The sequence below is a fragment of the Ascaphus truei genome, chromosome 13 (assembly GCF_040206685.1).
Source record: "Ascaphus truei isolate aAscTru1 chromosome 13, aAscTru1.hap1, whole genome shotgun sequence".
Taxonomy (NCBI): domain Eukaryota; kingdom Metazoa; phylum Chordata; class Amphibia; order Anura; family Ascaphidae; genus Ascaphus; species Ascaphus truei.
In genome coordinates this window covers 41,542,951-41,563,197 of record NC_134495.1, presented here as the reverse complement: position 1 = coordinate 41,563,197, position 20,247 = coordinate 41,542,951, and the positions used below count along the sequence as shown (strand labels likewise).

The window sequence follows — 20,247 nt, the reverse complement described above, 5'->3', positions numbered from 1 at the left end:
TGAAGACCTATGACATCTTTAGTTACAATGGGTATAGGTAGAGTCTGAAAAAGATTTAGCAGGTGTGGTAGTAAATTCACTTTGACCGATTGAATGCGGCCGATCAAGGAGATCTTAAATGTAGTCCAAACACTCATGTCTTTCTTTACTGTTGTTATTCATTTTGGGAAATTAGCCTGATATAAGATGTATGCATTTATCAGATACACTCACAGGTACCTAATATCATGACTTTTCCACTTATAACAAAAATGAAATGTTATTACTTTATCTGTATGGGAAGGGACATTAATGTTTATTGCCTTCGACTTACTATTGTTTTTTTAATCCATACGGATTTGAAAGTGCTCAGTTCCTTAGTTAAAATGCACAGGGGGATTAGGGGTCTAGAAATTGTGAGAATCTCTTCCTGCCTGATGTTGTGCCAAAACAGACCACTCTGGCTGTTGGGACAGTAAACAGTGAGAGTGTTGCTTTAAGAAACCTCCCTCCTATGCCAAATTACCCCAGTGTGGCCTTTATATAGCTCCAGTGTATTCAGTGAAACATGAATACATTAATTTTGAAACATTTTGAGCTAGCCGAGCCACCGTAGGATGCAGAGGAAGAACCTGAACCAATCAGCATCCCGCGTCGAATGCTAAAGCAGACGGACACCAGCAGACTTGCGCGATCCAGGCTGAGACACGCTCTAATGCAGACCGCGATGGTATTTTATATACTGGTATGTAAGTACAGCGTGCTGTACTATATTTTTATGTGAATACAGTACATTGCTTTTCATAAAAATTATCTCTGTGTATGATATCCGAGTGCGAGGGGAAGGTACAACACCATAAGAAGGGGTCCCATTTTCGATCTCAACTTAAGGATAGATTTTCCCTTGGCAAGCATACAAGTTCTGACGTTGGCAGTGAACAGGAGAGAAGTTTATTTTCCTCAAGATACCTTTACAGGTCTACGTTCACTTTGGGCCATGTAAGTAGTGGCATTGATCTGATCTACTGTGACTCTATGAACCTTAGAACCATATTATCATTCATTACTATATTTCCATCATATACAGTAGTTGTAAGTAATAATCATAAAACTCCTTAATGATTAGATCAAGGTTAGAGGTGAGGTGGCCCAGTTTTGGTCATACTGAGCACATGTTGTTATAAAGCTAGATTGCAGGTAGAGAAAGAAATTCTGGTGGTGCATCTGCTCCTGAGAGGAAAAACTGCAGACCGGGACTTCTTACTGGTCAAAAAGCTTTATTTGGCACATAGCAGCCAAAGAAACACTCTTACAGTACAAATATATTCGGGGACAGTACAAGGAGCTTTCAAAAGAACTATTCATCCCACGGGCAGTACAAAGGAGGAATCCTTTAAGGTTGGAGGAAAGGCGATTTCATCAGAACAAAGGGAAGGGTTATTTACAGTAAGGGCAGTTAAAATGCGGAATTCATTACCCATTGAGACTGTGATGCAGATACATATGAGATATCATTGGATGATATGTCACTGGGGTTTTTGTTTGCCTTCCTCTGGATCAATATACTGTAAGTATGGATATAAAATAAAGTATCTGTCGTCTAAATTTAGCATAGGTTGAACTTGATGGACGCATGTCTTTTTTCAACCTCATCTACTATGTAACTATGTTACATTATAATACATGAAAAATGTAATTTAGAAAGTTTTTTAAAATGCTATAAGCACTAATAGTACAAAACTGATTTATTAAAAAAAAACACATATGTAGAGTATTGCTTGGACTGCAGCTTTAAGTTGTGTTTATGCTTTTGTTCTAGTTTATAGATTTTGTGCTTTAGGGAACAAATTCTTTCACGTCTAGCTTGTTTTCTGTGTGATGCTATACTAATACATTTGCCTCTAATAACTGCCTTATGGGCCACCAAGGAAAAGACACTGTCTTGATTCTGCTGAAAAAAATGAGTTATCTTTGAATCTAATTCTGTCAGAATCTCTGGTATTTAAAAAAATAATTCATTTAGCCCCCAGGAGATGTGCTTAGTGTGAGCTCAGGTTGTCTTAATCTCAGCCGAATCATGACCTGACCAGGACATTAAGTTTATTTTAGCTTGTGTTATTTTAGTTACCAAGGTAGCATCCGTGAACATAAGATCTATCGCCGAGTACGATTTATGGGGTGCAGAATAAAATGCGTAGTCTCTTGATAGTGGGTGCTTCACTCTCCAGATGTCAACTAGACTTGGATTTCTTAAACATCTGTGTAGGGTTATAGTATCCTGGTATCTGTAGCGACCTCACATTCCAGGGAAATCTATCAAGAGGCGCATCAGGGGCAACATTAAAGTCTCCTCATAAAATTACCTTCCCTTCTGCTCTCAAAGACTTTTCAAAAAATGTGAAGCTATTTTCGTTGGGAGCATAAACATTCGTGATGATCATGGATAAGCCATGTAGAGAACACAGATGTAGCGAGACTTACTGCCTCAGTGGCCACAGACCAACAGGCTCAAATCCACAGACTGTGAGTGGTTGGTCTGTGGCACCCAAAATCAGTCAGTTTTGCAGCCCACGAGGATTTAAGGGGTGTTTCTCGTCCCAGGCCGACAGTCTGTAATAGCTGCTCAAAGGAGTCTCAGAGAGAAAACCTCTCTCCATGTCTCCCCAGAGCAGCTCTTATAGACACTGGTCTGTCCTGCCCGTCGATGACATAGATGCCTGAATATGGGCCTCCACGTCATGAGGGGGAACACTAGAGCAAAATATCCGCCCATCTATGTCATCAATGGGCAGGACATTTGAATAATTTATTTACTGTATTAAAGCAGGGGTTCTCCGGAGGTGAATTCCATTCATTTCAACTCCAAGGGCTCCCTACTTCTGAAGATATAGACCTCCCTAGGGAGAGACAGTACTCACTCCGGTTGGGGTTTAAAGCTCATAGGGCTATTGCCCATTATTGTGTGTGATGGGGGTAAAGGGGGTGGGTGAGGGTGGTAGTTACCCCAGGGTGTCCATACTATCCTTAAGTGGTTACTGGGGACAATGGGACTCAAGCCACTTCCAGAGTCGCAGGGTTCCCAGAAAGCAGACTAGCAAATACCACACAATACAGTATACAACAGAATAACCAAGTACTAAGAACCACATGGGCTAACACTCAGTCAGAACAATATATTTAATAAAGAGCGGTACAGTACACAAAGGGTTAACATACAATTTAGCCGCAATCAGCAGTAAAATAAATGGAAGGGTAGTAAAAGTTCCTAGAATTTACAGTACAAGGCCAGAAGGACAGAAGGCTGGGTGCAGAGGCAGGGGTTAACTCCTTGGTCCAGTGTGTCCAATGAAAGACAACACAGCAAGTTAATGGCTTCCCCATGTGATTTTAAAAGCAAAACAGTCAGGAAGGGAATTTTAAAGATATTCTGTCCCATTGTTCCTTATGGGCTTTTGGACCTAGAGGGATATTTGGTATATTTGCTAATCTTCAGACACACCCAGGGCTTGCCAGCACACAACAGAAATGTAAATAAAAGAGGGGATCCAGACCGGAAGGTGTTAATGATTCCCTAATCAAGGGTGCTACTTTGTCTGAGATCTAGCAAGCATCAAAGGCCTCATCTCAGCAGGGGGGTCATGAAGCAAATGGCAGCGGCCAGGTAAAGGACAGAGGAAACACTGCAGGGGGCCTTTGGTGGATGTCACAAGGGGCAGGGTATACAGGCTACTAAAAAAAGCTATACCCTATTGTAAATACATTTTAACTTCTATTTCACTCCAAAATGAAAGTACCTGATGGGCAAAGAGGCCACAGGCTGGGCATAACCTTTATTTAAGGGCCTCTTCCATCACATAAGGATCTTAATGACTTGAACGTCCTGAGAGCAAAAATCCAAGACCCTCTCAATTACATTTTTCATGCTATACATTTTTCTCTGCAGTGTCTCTGATGTTTAACAAATTCTGAACTTTGGGTAAAACATTTCCCATATTGGAAGCAATTAGTCTCTTTTGTGTGTGAATTTTCTGATGTTTAACAAGATTTGAGCTTTGGGAAAAACATTTCCCACAGTCAGTGCAAACACATGGCTTCTCTCCTGTGTGAATTCTCTGATGAATATCAAGATCTGACTTTTGGTAAAAACATTTCCCACATTCAGAGCAAAGAAATGACTTCTCTGTTGCGTGACATTTTTGATGCCTAATAAGCCTGTGGTTACGGCAAAAACGCTTCCCACATTCAGAGCAAACAAATGGTTTTATTCCTGTGTGATTTCTCTGATGATTAACAAGATTTGACTTTCGGGAAAAATATTTCCCACATTCAGGGCAAGCAAATGGTTTATCTCCTGTGTGATTTCTCTGATGTCTAACAAGATATGACTTTTGGGAAAAATATTTCCCACATTCAGAGCAAGCAAATGGTTTCTCTCCTGTGTGCTTTCTCTGATGATTAACAAGATTTGACTTTCGGGAAAAATATTTCCCACATTCAGAGCAAGTAAATGGGTTCTCTCCTGTGTGATTTCTCTGATGTCTAACAAGATCTGACTTTTGGGAAAAATATTTCCCACATTCAGAGCAATCAAATGACTTCTCTCCTGTATGAGATATTTGATGCCTAACAAGATATGAGTTCTTGGAAAAACATTTCCCACATTTAGAGCAAGCAAATGGTTTCTCTGCTCTGTGAATTTTCTGATGTCTAACAAGCTCTAACTTTTGGGAAAAATATTTCCCACATTCAGAGCAAACACATGATTTCTCTCCTGTGTGAGATTTTTTATGTCTAACAAGATATGAGTTCTTGGAAAAACATTTCCCACATTCAGAGCAAGCAAATGGTTTCTCTCCTGTGTGATTTCTCTGATGAATAACAAGATTTGACTTTCGGGAAAAATATTTCCCACATTCAGAGCAAGCAAATGGTTTCTCTCCTGTGTGATGTCTCTCATGTCTAACAAGATCTGACTTTTGGGAAAAATATTTTCCACATTCAGAGCAAACAAATGATTTTTTTCCTGTGTGAGATATTTGATGCCTAACAAGATATGAGTTCTTGGAAAAACATTTCCCACATTTAGAGCAAGAAAATTGTTTCTCTGCTCTGTGAATTCTCTGATGTCTAAAAAGAAATGATTTACGAGAGAAGTGTTTGCCACATTCAGAGCAAGAAAACAACTTCACTCCCTCGTGAATTGTCTGATGTTTAACAAGAGCTGAGTTACTAGTAAAGCATTTCTGACATTCAGAACACTTATACAGTCTTTGTGTAGCGTGTGTTCTTTGGTGAATTTTATAAGCTGATTTATAATTAAAGTTTTTACCACATTCATTACACTTATACTTCATTACTAACACGTTTTTGTGAACTTTCTGTGCATGAGTGTTTCCTTTTTCCCACTTCTCAATATCAGTAGATGCATATTCAGTCCCTGCATGTTCTCTGATAGTATAAATGTGGGAGACTGTGGGATTTTCTTTTTCACGTGACTCTGATTCCTTAGCCATAATTCTGTTATCTGTTGGAAATAAGTTCATTAATAGCATAAACATAATTTAAAATTACTGGTTGAACATTTGCATTAGTATAGGGTACCAGTATAAGACATCCCTAATTGCAATTGGAATATACTGTAAGCTAAATACAGATGTAACCTCCGGTTCTGGCCTTTCCTCCTTGTGGCGCCTTCAAGGGAACCCCTCCCCTGCTCCACAGAGTACAGAGAACGGAGACTAATGGCCCATTGGACTAAATCAGCGGGGGTCCCTCTATTTGAATGGGACTCGTGCTATGTGAATTCTACTGGGCTGCTCCTGCCTCTAAGAGACGCACACTAAGAGATAGACTGAATCAGTCACTCTCCCTGCGCACCTCCAACAGGTGATCCTATCATGTGGACATTTTGTTATTAACTATGGGATAACTTGGACAGTTTCTATCAGTTATAGTAAAATCATGCAGTGATGTTAGAGCTGCTCTGTTTAGTAAACAGCTTTTATATGTTAGTTTAGACATTTCAATGATATCCATATTAGATTCCTGCTAAACATTGTTGTGATACTCCCTATATCACCATTGCAGGCGATTGATATACAAGCTTGGGTTGGAGACCTAATTTGTAGTCAGAGTGCTGCAGCTGACATTATACAAACCACTGTTTCATATGCTTTACGAATTGCGGATCTATGGAATATAATACAGATAATATCTTATGATTTATTTCATTTGTAAAATATGTATGTGATACTTGATGATTACTTGGTTTATTGAGTTCACAGTATACTTTGGTCACAATTAAGACTTCACCAAGAGAAGGTTGTATAGTAGACATTTATATGACATAAGTGAATCTATACTATATAGATTAGGTGGAACTGTTACTATGCCTTATTAAAGGTTACATGGAATTCACCATATTTTCATCATAATAGAGATTCATATCTCTTACAGCAAGCTAAGATAGAGTCAGTAGCACCATGCATTATTTTTAATATTGATATTTTATTCACAAATCACTTTCACATATACATATATAAAAATTAATTAGTCTGGAGTGCACCATGGTAATGTACTTTCTGTAGAAGACTTGCTGACACAACATCAGCCAATCCTCGAATTTGTATATATTATGGGCCTGGTTTACCAGTGTGACAATCAATAGGTAGAGGGGGTTGGAGTAGCGGCCTTGGGAAGGGTGATTAGGCCACTCGGGTGGGTCGCGGGAGGGGTTAACCCCTTAATTACCATAGAGGTTAATAACTGCTAAGGTGATTAAGGGGTTAGTGGCCAGTAGTTAGTTTTTTTTATTTTACTGGCGGTGTCCACTGAAGAAGAGGAAGACTAGATGGATAAGTATGGCCTTCATCCTGTCAGGTGTAAGTATAACTTTAATTTACTATATGCTGGCTGGGTCATGTTTTGTTTATGTTTTATTTTTGAATGGGCAAATGTGCTATTATCTAGATTTGGATAATGAGGATTTTGCCATTACTGTACTGTAAGTGTTGGGGGAGAGGTTGTTCAATGTATTGTATTGGTGTTTGGGTTACTACCGCTAAGTTAATGAAGGGTTAACTCCTCCCGCAACCTTCCCGGTAGGCCTAACCACCCACCCTGGGGCAACTACCCCCTTCACCATGCCCTCTACCCCCAATAAACCAGGTACCCTGGCTTAACCCCTTCATTGCCTTAGCGGCTAGCCACCAAGGTAGCGAAGCTGCTTTTATTTTAATAACACAGTATTGTAGCAGGTGGTTTCTGGAGCTGAACTGCATTAATTTGCGGTCCGGGGACCTCCAGCATCCCATTATGGGGTGCCGGTATCCCCTCCATTGTTTAATTCTCCCGATCACTTCTCCATCAAGGATTCTCCTAATTTATCCCCATTTAATTTGTACGTTGCCTGTTTATTCTGGTTTCCCAAATGCATAATCTTGCATTATCTGTATTATACCTCATATGCCATTAACCTGTCCAAGTTTCCAGTCTATCAAAGTCCTTCTGGAGAGAAATTACAGCCTGCTCTGATTTAGACATAATGTTAAACATTACTAGTTAAAAATTTAAATTAGTAAAAAACATCTCAAATTGCATATGGAATATACTGTAATCTAAATAAGTACTGTGGCAAAAATGAAAGCAACTGAGGGGTAATTTTTTTTTATAGCTATTTTCTTAAAATCAATTGAAATAGGTTTTGATAACTGAAAATGTCTAGTCCTTCCTGAAACACGGTGTGTTAAGTTAGCCGAGCTAAAAAAAATGCCCCAGATGTATAACTGACCCTCAGAAATGATACCCTGGAGCCCTCATCACATACCATGGACCAGAGTTAGTGTCAAACAAAAGGGACGTCCAGACTCCTTGTGGTGGGAATCAAACACAAATGTATACTGCGAGAGAACCCCTGACAATGCACTAGTCTGCCCTGTGTGTGCTGTAAATGCCACTAGAGTTACACCTTTCAGAAACCTACTGTGATGTGAAATAATATGTATATTGTTATGAACAGTGGTCGACAAATCACCCAATAATCTACTCGCCACCTAGTCCCGCCCCCCAGCCCCACCCCCGCTTTAAAAAAATAAAATAAAATAAATTGAATAAATTCTTAGTAAGAACAACTTTCGTTTTTGACATAAGTTTATTTATTGTATTACATTATACTACAGTTAGTCCTTGTTACATGTGTGTGTGATCTTACTTGATCCGCAGTCCCTCAATGTCCAGGTACCCTCATTCCTGCAATATTATATGTTGGAGGGGAGGTGTTCCCTACCTGTCTTCTGGGTTAGGGGGGATTCCGATGTCTCCCGTGTGAAGCTTGAGTGTCAGATCTGGAAGAAAGCAGCATAGGTTATTTCGGTGTAGGTATAGGGCAGTTAAATTATACAGGGTAAATAAATTATCCAGAGTGTGAGAGAGAGAGTGTGGGTGAGAGAGGGTGACAGAGAGAGAGTGAGAGACAGAGAGAGAGTGAGAGCGAGTGAGAGAGAGACAGAGAGAGAGAGGGCGAGAGAGAGAGAGAGCGAGAGGGCGAGTGAGAGAGAGGGCGAGAGAGAGAGAGAGAGGCCGAGAGAGAGAGAGAGGCCGAGAGAGAGAGAGGGCGAGAGAGACAGGGCAAGAGAGAGGGCGAGAGAGTGGGCGAGACAGAGAGGACGAGACAGAGAGAGGGCGAGACAGAGAGAGGGTGAGACAGAAGGGGGAGAACACCCCGCTACCACCTCCCACCCCGCGGGCAGACACGGGTACTGGGGAGGAGGGGAGCGGGACTGGGGGGGAAGAGGCGGAACACCCCGCTACCATCTACTAACCTCTTCAAGCAGCAGGCAGGAAAGGAAGAAGATGGGCATGTGTGGCCTTGAGGGGAAAAAAATCTTGGCAGCCTGCCAAGTCCTGTCAGCCAATCAGGCTGCTGGATTTCGAAAAAAAGTTATGTTATTTGATTTTTCAGCGCAAGCACCACGTGCGCTGCTTGGGTGGCCATGAGGAGGTCGCCACGGGGTCAAATCCAGTCGCCCCTGGCCTGTGGGCGACTGGATTTGTCGAACACTGGTTATGAACGTTTATATCCTGATATAAATAGGTAATTAACAGTATTTCAATTCCTCCTTTTTCCTTTTATTCCCTTCCAAACGACATAGGGCCACATGCTATAAGCAGCGATAAGCCCCTTATTGCCAGCTTATCGCCAAAAAAGCTTACAGCGATTCAGAAAGCCCAGATAAGCTGGGGGTTTTTTGCCGAAAAATTTTTTTTTGCCAAACGCTCGGCGATAAGCCACTTTTCGCCGTTCATCGCCAACTTTTCAAACTCGCTGTATTCTAGTAGCCCCGATCAGCTTATCACGGCTGATCGTCACTCTAGAATGGATGTTTTCTCCCCAAATCGCCTCACCACAAAAAGATGGCAAGGAGGTGAAAAGCTGCCGATGAGCGGCGAGACGGCACTTAGAAAATAAAATGCATTTTTCCTGCATCGGATTGATGTCGGGGTCTCCGGAGCTGATATCCATTAATATCAGCACCAGAGACCCCTGGCATGAATCAGATGCCTGAAAAATACATTTACAGCCCACTTCATTAGTTAACCACCAGTGCCATGCTTATTGTGGGTAGCGGGGGTGGGTGAAGGTGGTATTTGGCACTTGGTGGGTGTTTAAGCCTTGCAGGGGGGATTGCAGGTGGACTTAACCCCTTCATTACCTTAACGGTTAATACTGCTACGGTAATGAAGGGGTTAACCCCTCCCGCTACCACCCAGTATGACAAAACACCCATCCTTGGGGCTACTACCCCCTTCACCCACCCTCACTACCCACAATAAACACGAATACACACAACAGCCCCAGTAACCACCTCCTAGGCCCCCAATAAGCATTACAATATCTAATAAACACCAAAACACAACCCACCCACCCCTTGTGCCCCCACATAAAACCATTTTTTTTATTTTTTAACACACAGGATTAATACCACAGAGCTGCGGGTGTCCCCAGGTGGCCCCCACGGGTGTCCGCAGGCCCTACAGTGCACTCTCAGGGGTTCCCACTGGTGTCTGGGGGCCCTGAGATGGTCCCCGATAGGCTCCGTGGGCCTCCAAGTGGTCCCCACGGGTGTCCGTGGGCCCCGACAGGGTCCCCGGGTAGTCCCACCGGGTGTCTGGGGGCTTTGGGTCATCCCTACATGTGTCTTGGGCCCCTGGGTGGTTCCCATGGGGGTCTAGGGGCCCTTGGGTGCTCCCCGTGGGTCCCCATAGGGGCCCCCGGTTCCTCCCCGCAGGTGTCCGTGGGTTCTCAGGTGGTCCCCGTGGGCATCCGGGGGTCCTCAGGTGATCTCCGTGGGCCCCGGCTGGCCTGCGGTACCATTCCTGTATTTAAAAAAAAAAAAAAAACATGGCCTACATTTAAATAAATACATCTATCCCCCCCTCCATAAACACATACATTACAGTAATGGGCAAAATAACTATTATTCAGATATGGGTAATAGATGATGTGTCCGTTATTAAACACAACATTAGCCAGGCAGCATAAATAAAGTAAATAAAAACTGTTCAACTTACCCCTGCCAATGTGAAGGGCTTCCTCGTCAGTTTACTGCAGGTCCATATCCTCCGTTGCCAGAAAGAATACATAGCAAAATACAATCTAATAGCCCCTAAACCCTTAATCACCGTAGCGGTTAATAACCGCTATAGTAATTAAGGGGTAAACCCACCCTGCCCCGCTATGCACCCTGCCCGGCTACCTACCCGGGAGGCCTAACCACCCACCCATGACCCACTACCCCCACCCTCCACCCATTCATTGGTACATCATACCCACATAATATGACATGATTTAACACTATGCCAATCAATGGTGAACCTATAAAAAAAACAAGTACCAAATAAACATTAAAAAACAAGTAAACACAACAAAATTACCACCAATCAATTAATCAAATACCAAATCAACACCAGAATTAACTATTCCAACACCAAAACAAAACCATCAATAAATAAAATAAATCTCCCAAAAAAACATCCTTCAAATTCAAAACTCCAAAAAAAACACTATTAAAATGCAAACATCCAAAAGAACACAGAAATAAACAATTAAAAACAGCACCAAAAATGCCATAATACAACATGAACACGCAAAATAAATAGCATACAAATATTTTTAAAATGAGCCAACGTACATATAAAAAACATAAAAGCAAGCATTTTGCAAAAGAACCATTGCTTCTTACTGTATGTATGTGTATATGTGTATATAAGGTGGTGTGAAAAAGAAAGTACACCCTCTTTGAATTCTATTGTTTAACACAGGCCTGCACAACTTGTAAAGTGAGAAGGGCCGAAATGCTCCAAGGAAAACAGATTTGGGCCGCACGGGTAAAACAGCATTTATTATTAAAAATTATACATTTCTTTTTTTAAAAGCCTGTCACGGAAGACCAGCATTTTTAACACCTTTATACCTTCTTGGATCAATCCACTAGGCAGGACAACATTGTTGAATAAAATGGGGTTTATTTGGTGAGACCGCAGAAATACTAAAAAATGCACAAAACATCATATCATCTCCCCCCAGCACCCTTCATCATCTCCCCCCAGCACCCATCAGCTCTCCCCAGCACCCATCAGCTCTCCCCAGCGTCCTTCATCTCCCCCTAGCACCCTTCAGCTCTCCCCCTAGCATCCTTCAGCTCTCCCAGCACCCTTCAGCTCCCCTAGCACCCTTCAGTTCTCCCCCAGCACCCTTCAGTTCTCCACCAGCCCCTTCAGTTCTCCCCCAGCACCCTTCAGCTCTCCCCCTAGCACCCTTCAGCTCTTCCCCTAGCACCCTTCAGCTCTCCACGTAGCACCCTTCAGCTCTCCCCCTAGCACCCTTCAGCTCTCCCCCTAGCACCCTTCAGCTCTCCCCCTAGCACCCTTCAGTTCTTCCCCAGCAACCTTCAGTTCTCCCAGCATCCTTCAGCTCTCCCCTAGCACCCTACAGCTCTCACCTTAGCACCCTTCAGTTCTCCCCCAGCACCCTCCAGCTCTCCCCCTAGCACCCTTCAGCTCTCCCCCAGCACCCTTCATCTCTCCCCCAGCACCCTTCATCTCTCCCCAGCACCCTTCAGCAGTCCCCCCCCCCCCATGCCTACCTGATCGTGGCGGCAGAAGAAGCGGCGGCGGGCCTCAGCCAGGAGGAATGGGGGGGGGGGGAGGCATCTCGGCAGCGACTCATCATCAGGTATTGGAGCGGGCTAGGGGGCAGGGATCGCGTTAGCGCATCATACCTGACTGGAGCGGGCTGGGGGTGAGGGAAGCACATCGGCCTTGTGCTGGGGGAGTGAGCACATCAGCCCTCTGCTGGGGGGGGGGGGGGGGCGCATCAGCCCTGTGCTGGGGAGGGGGAGCGTGCTCCTTGCCTAAAAGGGGAGGGGGGTTGGGGGTGTCATCGCGGGCCTCACAGGGAGTCCCGGCGGGCCGCATGCAGCCCGCGGGCCGTATGTTGCGCAGGCCTGGTTTAACATATCAGGACATAATAACAATCATCTATTGCTTAGCAGGTCTTAAAATTAGGTAAATACAACCTCATATGAATAACAACACATGACATATTACACCGTGTCATGATTTATTTAACAAAAATAAAGTCAAAATGGAGAAGCCATGTGTGAAAAACTAAGTATACCTTATGATTCAATAGCTTGTAGAACCACCTTTAGCAGCAATAACTTGAAGTAATCGTTTTCTGTATGACTTTATCAGTCTCTCACATCGTTGTGGAGGAATTTTGGACCACTCTTTTTTACAACATTGCTTCAGTTCATTGAGGTTTGTGGGCATTTGTTTATGGGATTACACGACAGAGAGAAAGAACCCTATGAGGACGCACACTAAACTCTACTAATAGAAAAATAAATAAATTTTATTAATTAATTACAAGAGATACGGACGTGAACACAGATAAAAAAGCGCGCTAGCACAGCATGTGACTCTATCATGCAAACATATACAACTCCAAAGTATGTATAGTACAATCTATGCAGATGCAAGTGCGTTGTAGTATACAAATAGATTCCTTGTATAGGTCGGCTGTACCTTAGTGGCAATATACTGGTATGCCTGTGTCAGGTGGACTATGCAACTGAATGTTACACCATGTACATAAAGGTATCTGAAAGATAAACAGGTGTGTCTCAGAAGGACATATATGCACCAATTCAATTGCTGTGCAGGTAAGTGACACTAAAACCTATTGACACACACTCGGACATTTATACACCCCTGATGTGCAGGTGTGCATATGTAGTTAATAATGAAGTAAATCCAGGGTGTACTCAGTAGCCCTATCCATCCAGAATTATCCTGACTGGATTACTGAGTAGTTAGACAATAAGGTATATTGTGTTTTTACTCAAGACAAGTAAAAAACAGGTTTATGCAATCTCTAAGCCTAATCCATGCAAATGCATACCAAGGACAGGAAAAGGAGATATAGCCACTGAGTCTATAAGGTAGAAAGACTCAGACTGTCCAGTTACGGAGAATTCCGTCTGTGCAGTGAAAAAAGCCCCTTAAATAAAGTGCTACTATCTCAGTGATCAGCACTTCACAATTGGTATATAATGGGGTAAATGTTGCAATACGTCAGTTGGTACTCTGAGAGAATCTGAAAGACGTAATGCAACCTGTCTTGTTTAGTTGCCCTTAGTGAGTAAAGCTTCGACACCTTCACTATGTAAAGGTACAGTCCTGTCTCCACTAGTGGATACCACGTATGGCCCACATCTTAGTTAAATAACTAGGAGTTTGAAGCATGAAGCCGCTGCTGTGCATAGATACCGGAGCTAACACTCATGTCGCGCTAATGACGTCAGTGCGAACGTCATCACCCGACGCGCGTTTCGTTCAGTGACCTGAACTTCTACGGGGGTGGGGGAAAGCAATGCAGGGCTCATCCTTTTATGCTGCTTCGTTGCCTAGTTGACCAAATCATGTGTATGTAAATTTGATGTGTTCTTATTAGTCCTTCCCGTAGCCTATCACAGCCCTGGTAAGCAAAAAATGTAATCGGTGCCTGCATTGTTTATAAAAACACCTGTACTTTCAAAACAAAGTTATTGAAAGACAAAGTGTACTAAAAGCATTTAAAATTACATGAGATATCCGTGTTGTTATTGACAGGGAAGGAAATTATTTACACTGTACATGAATAACTATTACCAAAACCTCACCAAAATACTGTATATATCACAAGAAAGCTGAATATGCAAAGCCTTCATTCAGACCTTTGGGAGATTGTGTCCCTAACGTGAAGATCCATTTAGCTTAAATTGATGTGTCATGCTACTGGAGTATCACTTTTGGTCCTTATAGTGCCGAGATGTCAAGAATGCGGCGTCGTAGCTGACGTGATGTTTTGCCAACATACCGTTTGCCACACTTGCAGGTTGCCAAATACATGACCCTACTGCTTTTACAATTAGTGAAACATCGAATTTGAAAGTTCTTACTCTCACCCCAGTTATAAAAATCCTTGCTGGTATTGATGAAATTACATGCTTTGCACATGCCACAGCGGTATGTCCCCACTGATTTATAGGTGAGCCAAGTGCGTGTATTGGCTGTTTGGTAGTGACTGTGGACAAGTTGATCTGCCAAATTTCTAGGTCTTCTGTATGTTATTGAGGGAACAGTTCTCAAGATTGTCTTAAAGTCCTCATCTTCAAGGAGAATATGCCAATATTTATTGAGCACCTGTTTGATTTGCCTCCATTGTTTGTTATACGTCCCCACTATTCTGATCATGTTTTGACCCCCTCCCTCGGGGATAGGTCGATGCTGATATAGCAAAGTATCCCGGTTGGTGTTTTTAGCCCGCTTGTATACCTTATTAATGCATGTTTTGCTATATCCTCTGTGTAAGAACCTATTAGTCATGATCTCAGATTGTTTCTCAAAGTCTAGTGGGGTAGAAAAAATTCTTCTAGCTCTAAGGAATTGTCCTGTTGGAATGCCTTGCACCAAAGGTTTAGGGTGGCGACTAGTATAGAGGAGGAGATTGTTTGTGGCCGTGGGTTTAGTATGGACAGTGGAGTGTAAATCTCCTTGTTGATCTTTGAAGATTTCCAAATCCAAAAATACAATCCTGTCCCGGTTGATCTCGCTGGTCAGCCGTAGGTTGTGATCATTCCTATTCATGGCCTTAACAAACAGATTAAAATCATCCATTGACCCACTCAACAGCACAAGCACATCATCAATGTATCTAGATCAGGGGAGCGCAAACTTTTTGTGCTGCGCCCCCGTCTCTCTGCCCCCGGCTCTCGCGCCCCCCTGCCTTCCTTCAGCCGCGTCAGATGACGCTGCGTGGGCGTGTGACGTCAGGTCACATGGTAACGCGGCGTCTATTGGTGCCGCGGCATCTATTGACGCCCCGTTGCCATGGCGACGCAACACAGACGGCTGAATCCCGGTAAGTAAACAGTTGCATGGGCCTTACGCGATCCCCCGGCATTTAATTTAAATGCCTGGGGGAAGAGCGCAGGGCCTATGCAACTGCCCGCACCCCCCCAGCACAATCTCCCGCCCCCCCTGGGGGTCACGCCCCCACTTTGCGCACCGCTGATCTAGACCATAGGTCAATGTTATGTGTGTGGGTTTGCATCTCTGGGATAAATACTTTTGTCTCCTCCCACCATCCAAGCTATATATTGGCATATGTAAGGGCACAGGTACTGCCCATGGCAGTACCTTGAATTTGATGATAAAACTTCCCTTTGAAGAGAAAATAATTGTTTCAGGACGAATTCTAGTAATTCTAGTGTGTTCCTGATATTCCAAACGTCTGGCTTTCAGAAAATGTGCTACTGCCGTAAGGCCAATTGGATGCTGAATACTTGTATATAAAGATTCAACATCTAAAGAAGCCAGAAATTATCCTGCCGTTATATGTATACCATCTATCTTTCTTAACACATCTGTTGTGTGCTTGGTATATGAAGGTAGGCTAATTACATAGGGGCGTAACACATGATCCAGGTAGGTACTTGCATGCTCACTGAGTGAGTCAATGCCTGAAACTATGGGTCGGCCGGGAGGCTGTAGTGGATTCTTGTGAAGTTTTGGTATACTGTAAAAAGTGGCTGTTTTTGGTTTTTCTACAAGCATGTATTTCATTTCTTGTTCAGAAATGACCCCATTATCCAGGCCCTTCTTTAGAATAGTTTTGAGTGTCTTATAAAAGGCAATTATGGGGTTTTTTGCAAGAATTTTATAACACCTTTGGTCATTCAACAGTCTAAGATTTTCCGTACAGTACTCGTCTTCATCTAACACTACAATATTAACCCCCTTATCCAAAGGTTTTATTATAACCCCATAAAGTTCAGTCAATTCCTTTAAGGCTGTTCTCTCTTGGGAAGTCAGATTATCTTGTCCACCTTGGGATGGTAAGTGTTCCAATTCTTTGGTCACTAATTTCAGGAACATAGAAATGTTATTATTAGAGTTAAGTAGGGGTCCTGTCCTGGGTTTCTGTTTGCCTCTTCTTCTAAAGATATCAAATTTCTGAGATTTTCAAGATCCCTCTCATTTGCTGTTGCCAGGAAATCTTGTGGAGTGTTAAATAATTCTCTTCTCTTATCGAGTTTATGTAGGGCCAACTTTCGCCCAAAGAGATTGATATCTTTGACCCAATTGAAAAGGTTGAAATTACAGGAAGGGGTAAATGACAGTCCTTTTTTTAAGGATTAATTCCTGAGCTGGGGTAAGGGGGATAGCAGATAGATTCACCACTTGTAATTCACTTTGTTGGTCTATTGTGGGTGATGTTGATTCGCTCTCTTCCCTCTGCTGCGCCCTCTGTAACCCCATACCTCTCTGTCTCTGAGTTTTCCTCTTGCCCCTTCTTGTTCTGTACCTCTTCCCCGATATCTTCTCCCTCGTCCACCCCTGCGTGACTCTAGAAAATGGGTCTGGTCAGTTGTAGTAGTGTCCCCTGTGAAACTAATTTCATCTGTATCGGAGTTTTCCCACTCAATGGATGACTCCTGATATTCTTTGTGTGAGTTTGTATAAGTTTTGTAAACCTTTCCTGTTTGATAATCGTTGTAATCTCATGTAAATTTTCTGTGTTTATGTTCTTTGATCTCCTTAGTAAAATTTTCAATGTTCTTTTTAAGTTTTAGTTCTAAATCAGTGAATTCTTCTTCCTTATCCCACTTATCACTTTTTGCGAGTTCCAGATTTAATTCTACTTTGGCTTCATCTAATTTAAGATTATGATGTTCGATCAAAAGGAGCATTAGTTGTTTGGAACAACTAGACAGTACACCTTCCCACTTCTTAATAAAAGTGTCATCCAACACCCCAAACGCTGGGGAAGTGTTAATCCTTATGCCTCGGGGAATAAAGTCATTTTTAACATAATTGTCTAGACTTGTCGTTTCCCAAAACAGGCGAATCTCCCTTTTACACTTTTTCTCTAAACTAGTGAAATATGTTTTAATGTCTTACTGTGTATTAGGGACATTTGTTGTAGGATTGATTGAAAAAAGTTGATCAGCCTCAAGTCGTCTATCTTTGTTATCAACTCGAGTGGTTAGGAAACCAGACATAATTCTTGTATAAGGCGAGCTAGGATCAAGAAAGAACCTAGGTTCAAAATATTGTACACACAAAAAACACACAGAGTGCCTGCTCAGCCTACCGAAAAGAAAAATAACTTTTACTTTCTAGAGTGGTGCTACCAGGGTATACACATATTAGATTACACGACAGAGAGAAAGAACCCTATGAGGACGCACACTAAACTCTACTAATAGAAAAATAAATACATTTTATTAATTAATTACAAGAGATACGGACGTGAACACAGATAAAAAAGCACGCTAGCACAGCTTGTGACTCTATCATGCAAACATATACAACTCCAAAGTATGTATAGTACAATCTATGCAGATGCAAGTGCGTTGTAGTATACAAATAGATTCCTTGTATAGGTCTGCTGCACCTTAGTGGCAATATACTGGTATGCCTGTGTCAGGTGGACTATGCAACTGAATGTTACACCATGTACATAAAGGTATCTGAAAGATAAACAGGTGTGTCTCAGAAGGACATATATGCACCAATTCAATTGCTGTGCAGGTAAGTGACACTAAAACCTATTGACACACACTCGGACACTTATACACCCCTGATGTGCAGGTGTGCATATGTAGTTAATAATGAAGTAAATCCAGGGTATACTCAATAGCCCTATCCATCCAGAATTATCCTGACTGGATTAATGAGTAGTTAGACAATAAGGTATATTGTGTTTTTACTCAAGACAAGCAAAAAACAGGTTTATGCAATCTCTAAGCCTAATCCATGCAAATGCATACCAAGGACAGGAAAAGGAGAAATAGCCACTGAGTCTATAAGGTAGAAAGACTCAGACTGTCCAGTTACGGAGAATTCTGTCTGTGCAGTGAAAAAACTCCCTTAAATAAAGTGCTAATATCTCAGATATCTCAGGGAGCTTTTTCCTGATGAGACGTACAACCCGAGTTGGACCTATTGTGCAAGTTGCCACCACTCTGAGGGGTTAAGACGACATCTGGAGACCACCCGTGACCACTTACCGCAGGGATCCTCATCCGTCAGCATTTCCGGTGTTGGCTGTGTGGTAATCTCATGTAATGCACACGTAATTGCGATTGATCTACCATTTTTATGTACGCAGAATACTTACCCTAATTTTTATATAAATACAGTTAATATACTTCACTATTTGCGTTTTTGCGCTGTTGTTTTTGTCCCTGATTCCATAGTTTCGTGAGGGTGCTGAGCCACTCTCCTTTTACAGCTGCAGACGCTCTTTGGGATTTCTCACGGTTTTGTATGGTTTATTTTTATCCATTTATATACCTTCACATGTTTCTTTAAGGTATAGGGTATAGCGGTATAGCAATATTGCTTTGTTCACTGTAAACATTGGTCATTATCACAATTTAGTTGGTTGTAGCTGTGCACTTTATTTTCTTTATTTAATTTAAATGCGTTGGGGAGGAGCGCGGGACCGCTGCAACCACCCACACTCCCCCTGACAAATCTCACGCCCCCCCCAGTTTGCGCACCGCTATCTAACCCACAGTCGGACTCTGAATCGGACATGGAGGTAGAATCCACGCCCGCCACTAAGAAAGATGTGTCCGACCTATACAGCAATATAAATCTCCTATTTCACAATGCAATCTCAGTAATGAGAAGGGGAGTTTCTGGCTTGGGTGAACCGACGGACGCAGTAGAAAAGAAAATGGACGACGTGGTTGTCCATCAGAAGCAAATGGGAGCCAAAATGAAGGAGGTCAAGGCGCAAATTGCAGACCTACAGGAGAAACAAGAGGACGATGAAAACATGGAGACACAAACTAACAAACAGGATTAGGTGAGTCCCCGAGACAGTCCAGGATGTGGAGGACTTTATGGGCCGTTGGCTTACAAAAACTTTACCTGACTTCACAGAAGAATCCTGTTGACTGGACAGATGTCACAGAGCGCTAAGGATCAGACCACAGCCAGGAGAAAGGCCCCTAGATGTGATCGCCAGGTTCCACTATTACCATATGAAGGAAGCTTTTGGGACTGCAACTAAAAGCCCCAACCAACTGAGCTTTGAAAATGCCCCTCTCCAAGTCTACCCTGATCTCTCTCCCATCACCCTAAACTGCAGAAGGAATCTAAAGGAGGTGACGGCTAGCTTGCGCTCAGCGGGAATCAAATACCGATGAGCCTTTCCCTTCAGGCTTCAGGTGATAAATGAAGGAAATATCTTCTCAATCAAATACCTGGAGGAGGGCCCGGCCTTCCTGCGCAAGCTGGTGATAGCTGCATCAGAAGCGCGGAACCAGCAAGCCTTACGGCGATCCAAATAACCTGGACAATCCAACTGCCAAAAAGAGACAGCCTGCCGTGGAAACCCGCTACGAAGGAGTCGTGGCCAACCTAATTTCTGTTGAGACTAAAGGATGAAGTTCCCATGGGAGAGTTTGATCATCGCCCGGATGTAAAGAACAGCGAAGACACCAACTCTTTCAGGTTTGTGGGGGAAATAGTGGAGCCCTAGCCCGCAGAGAAATTTGGGAGACACCAGCCTAGTTGAAAGGTGCCTCACTGGCCCACTAGTGGAGGGGGGGGGGGCCTGGTCAACCCTTCGTGTTTCTTGCAGCTTCCCAAGACGCAGAGGGAGAATTCCAGGGGAATCCTACAAAGGGCTATAAAGTAACCAGCTCA

General features: G+C 42.9%; 1 protein-coding gene across 1 annotated transcript in view; it reads right to left on the bottom strand.

Moving 5' to 3' along the window:
* Window positions 1-3,142: 3,142 nt before the first annotated feature.
* Window positions 3,143-20,247, bottom strand: part of LOC142465249 (uncharacterized) — a 39,540-nt gene continuing 22,435 nt past the window's right edge. Inside the window, 2 exon segments of the mRNA XM_075569249.1 lie at window positions 3,143-3,998; window positions 4,001-5,503. Of these exon segments, the coding sequence (XP_075425364.1) occupies window positions 3,898-3,998; window positions 4,001-5,503 (1,604 nt within the window). The 3' untranslated portion in view covers window positions 3,143-3,897.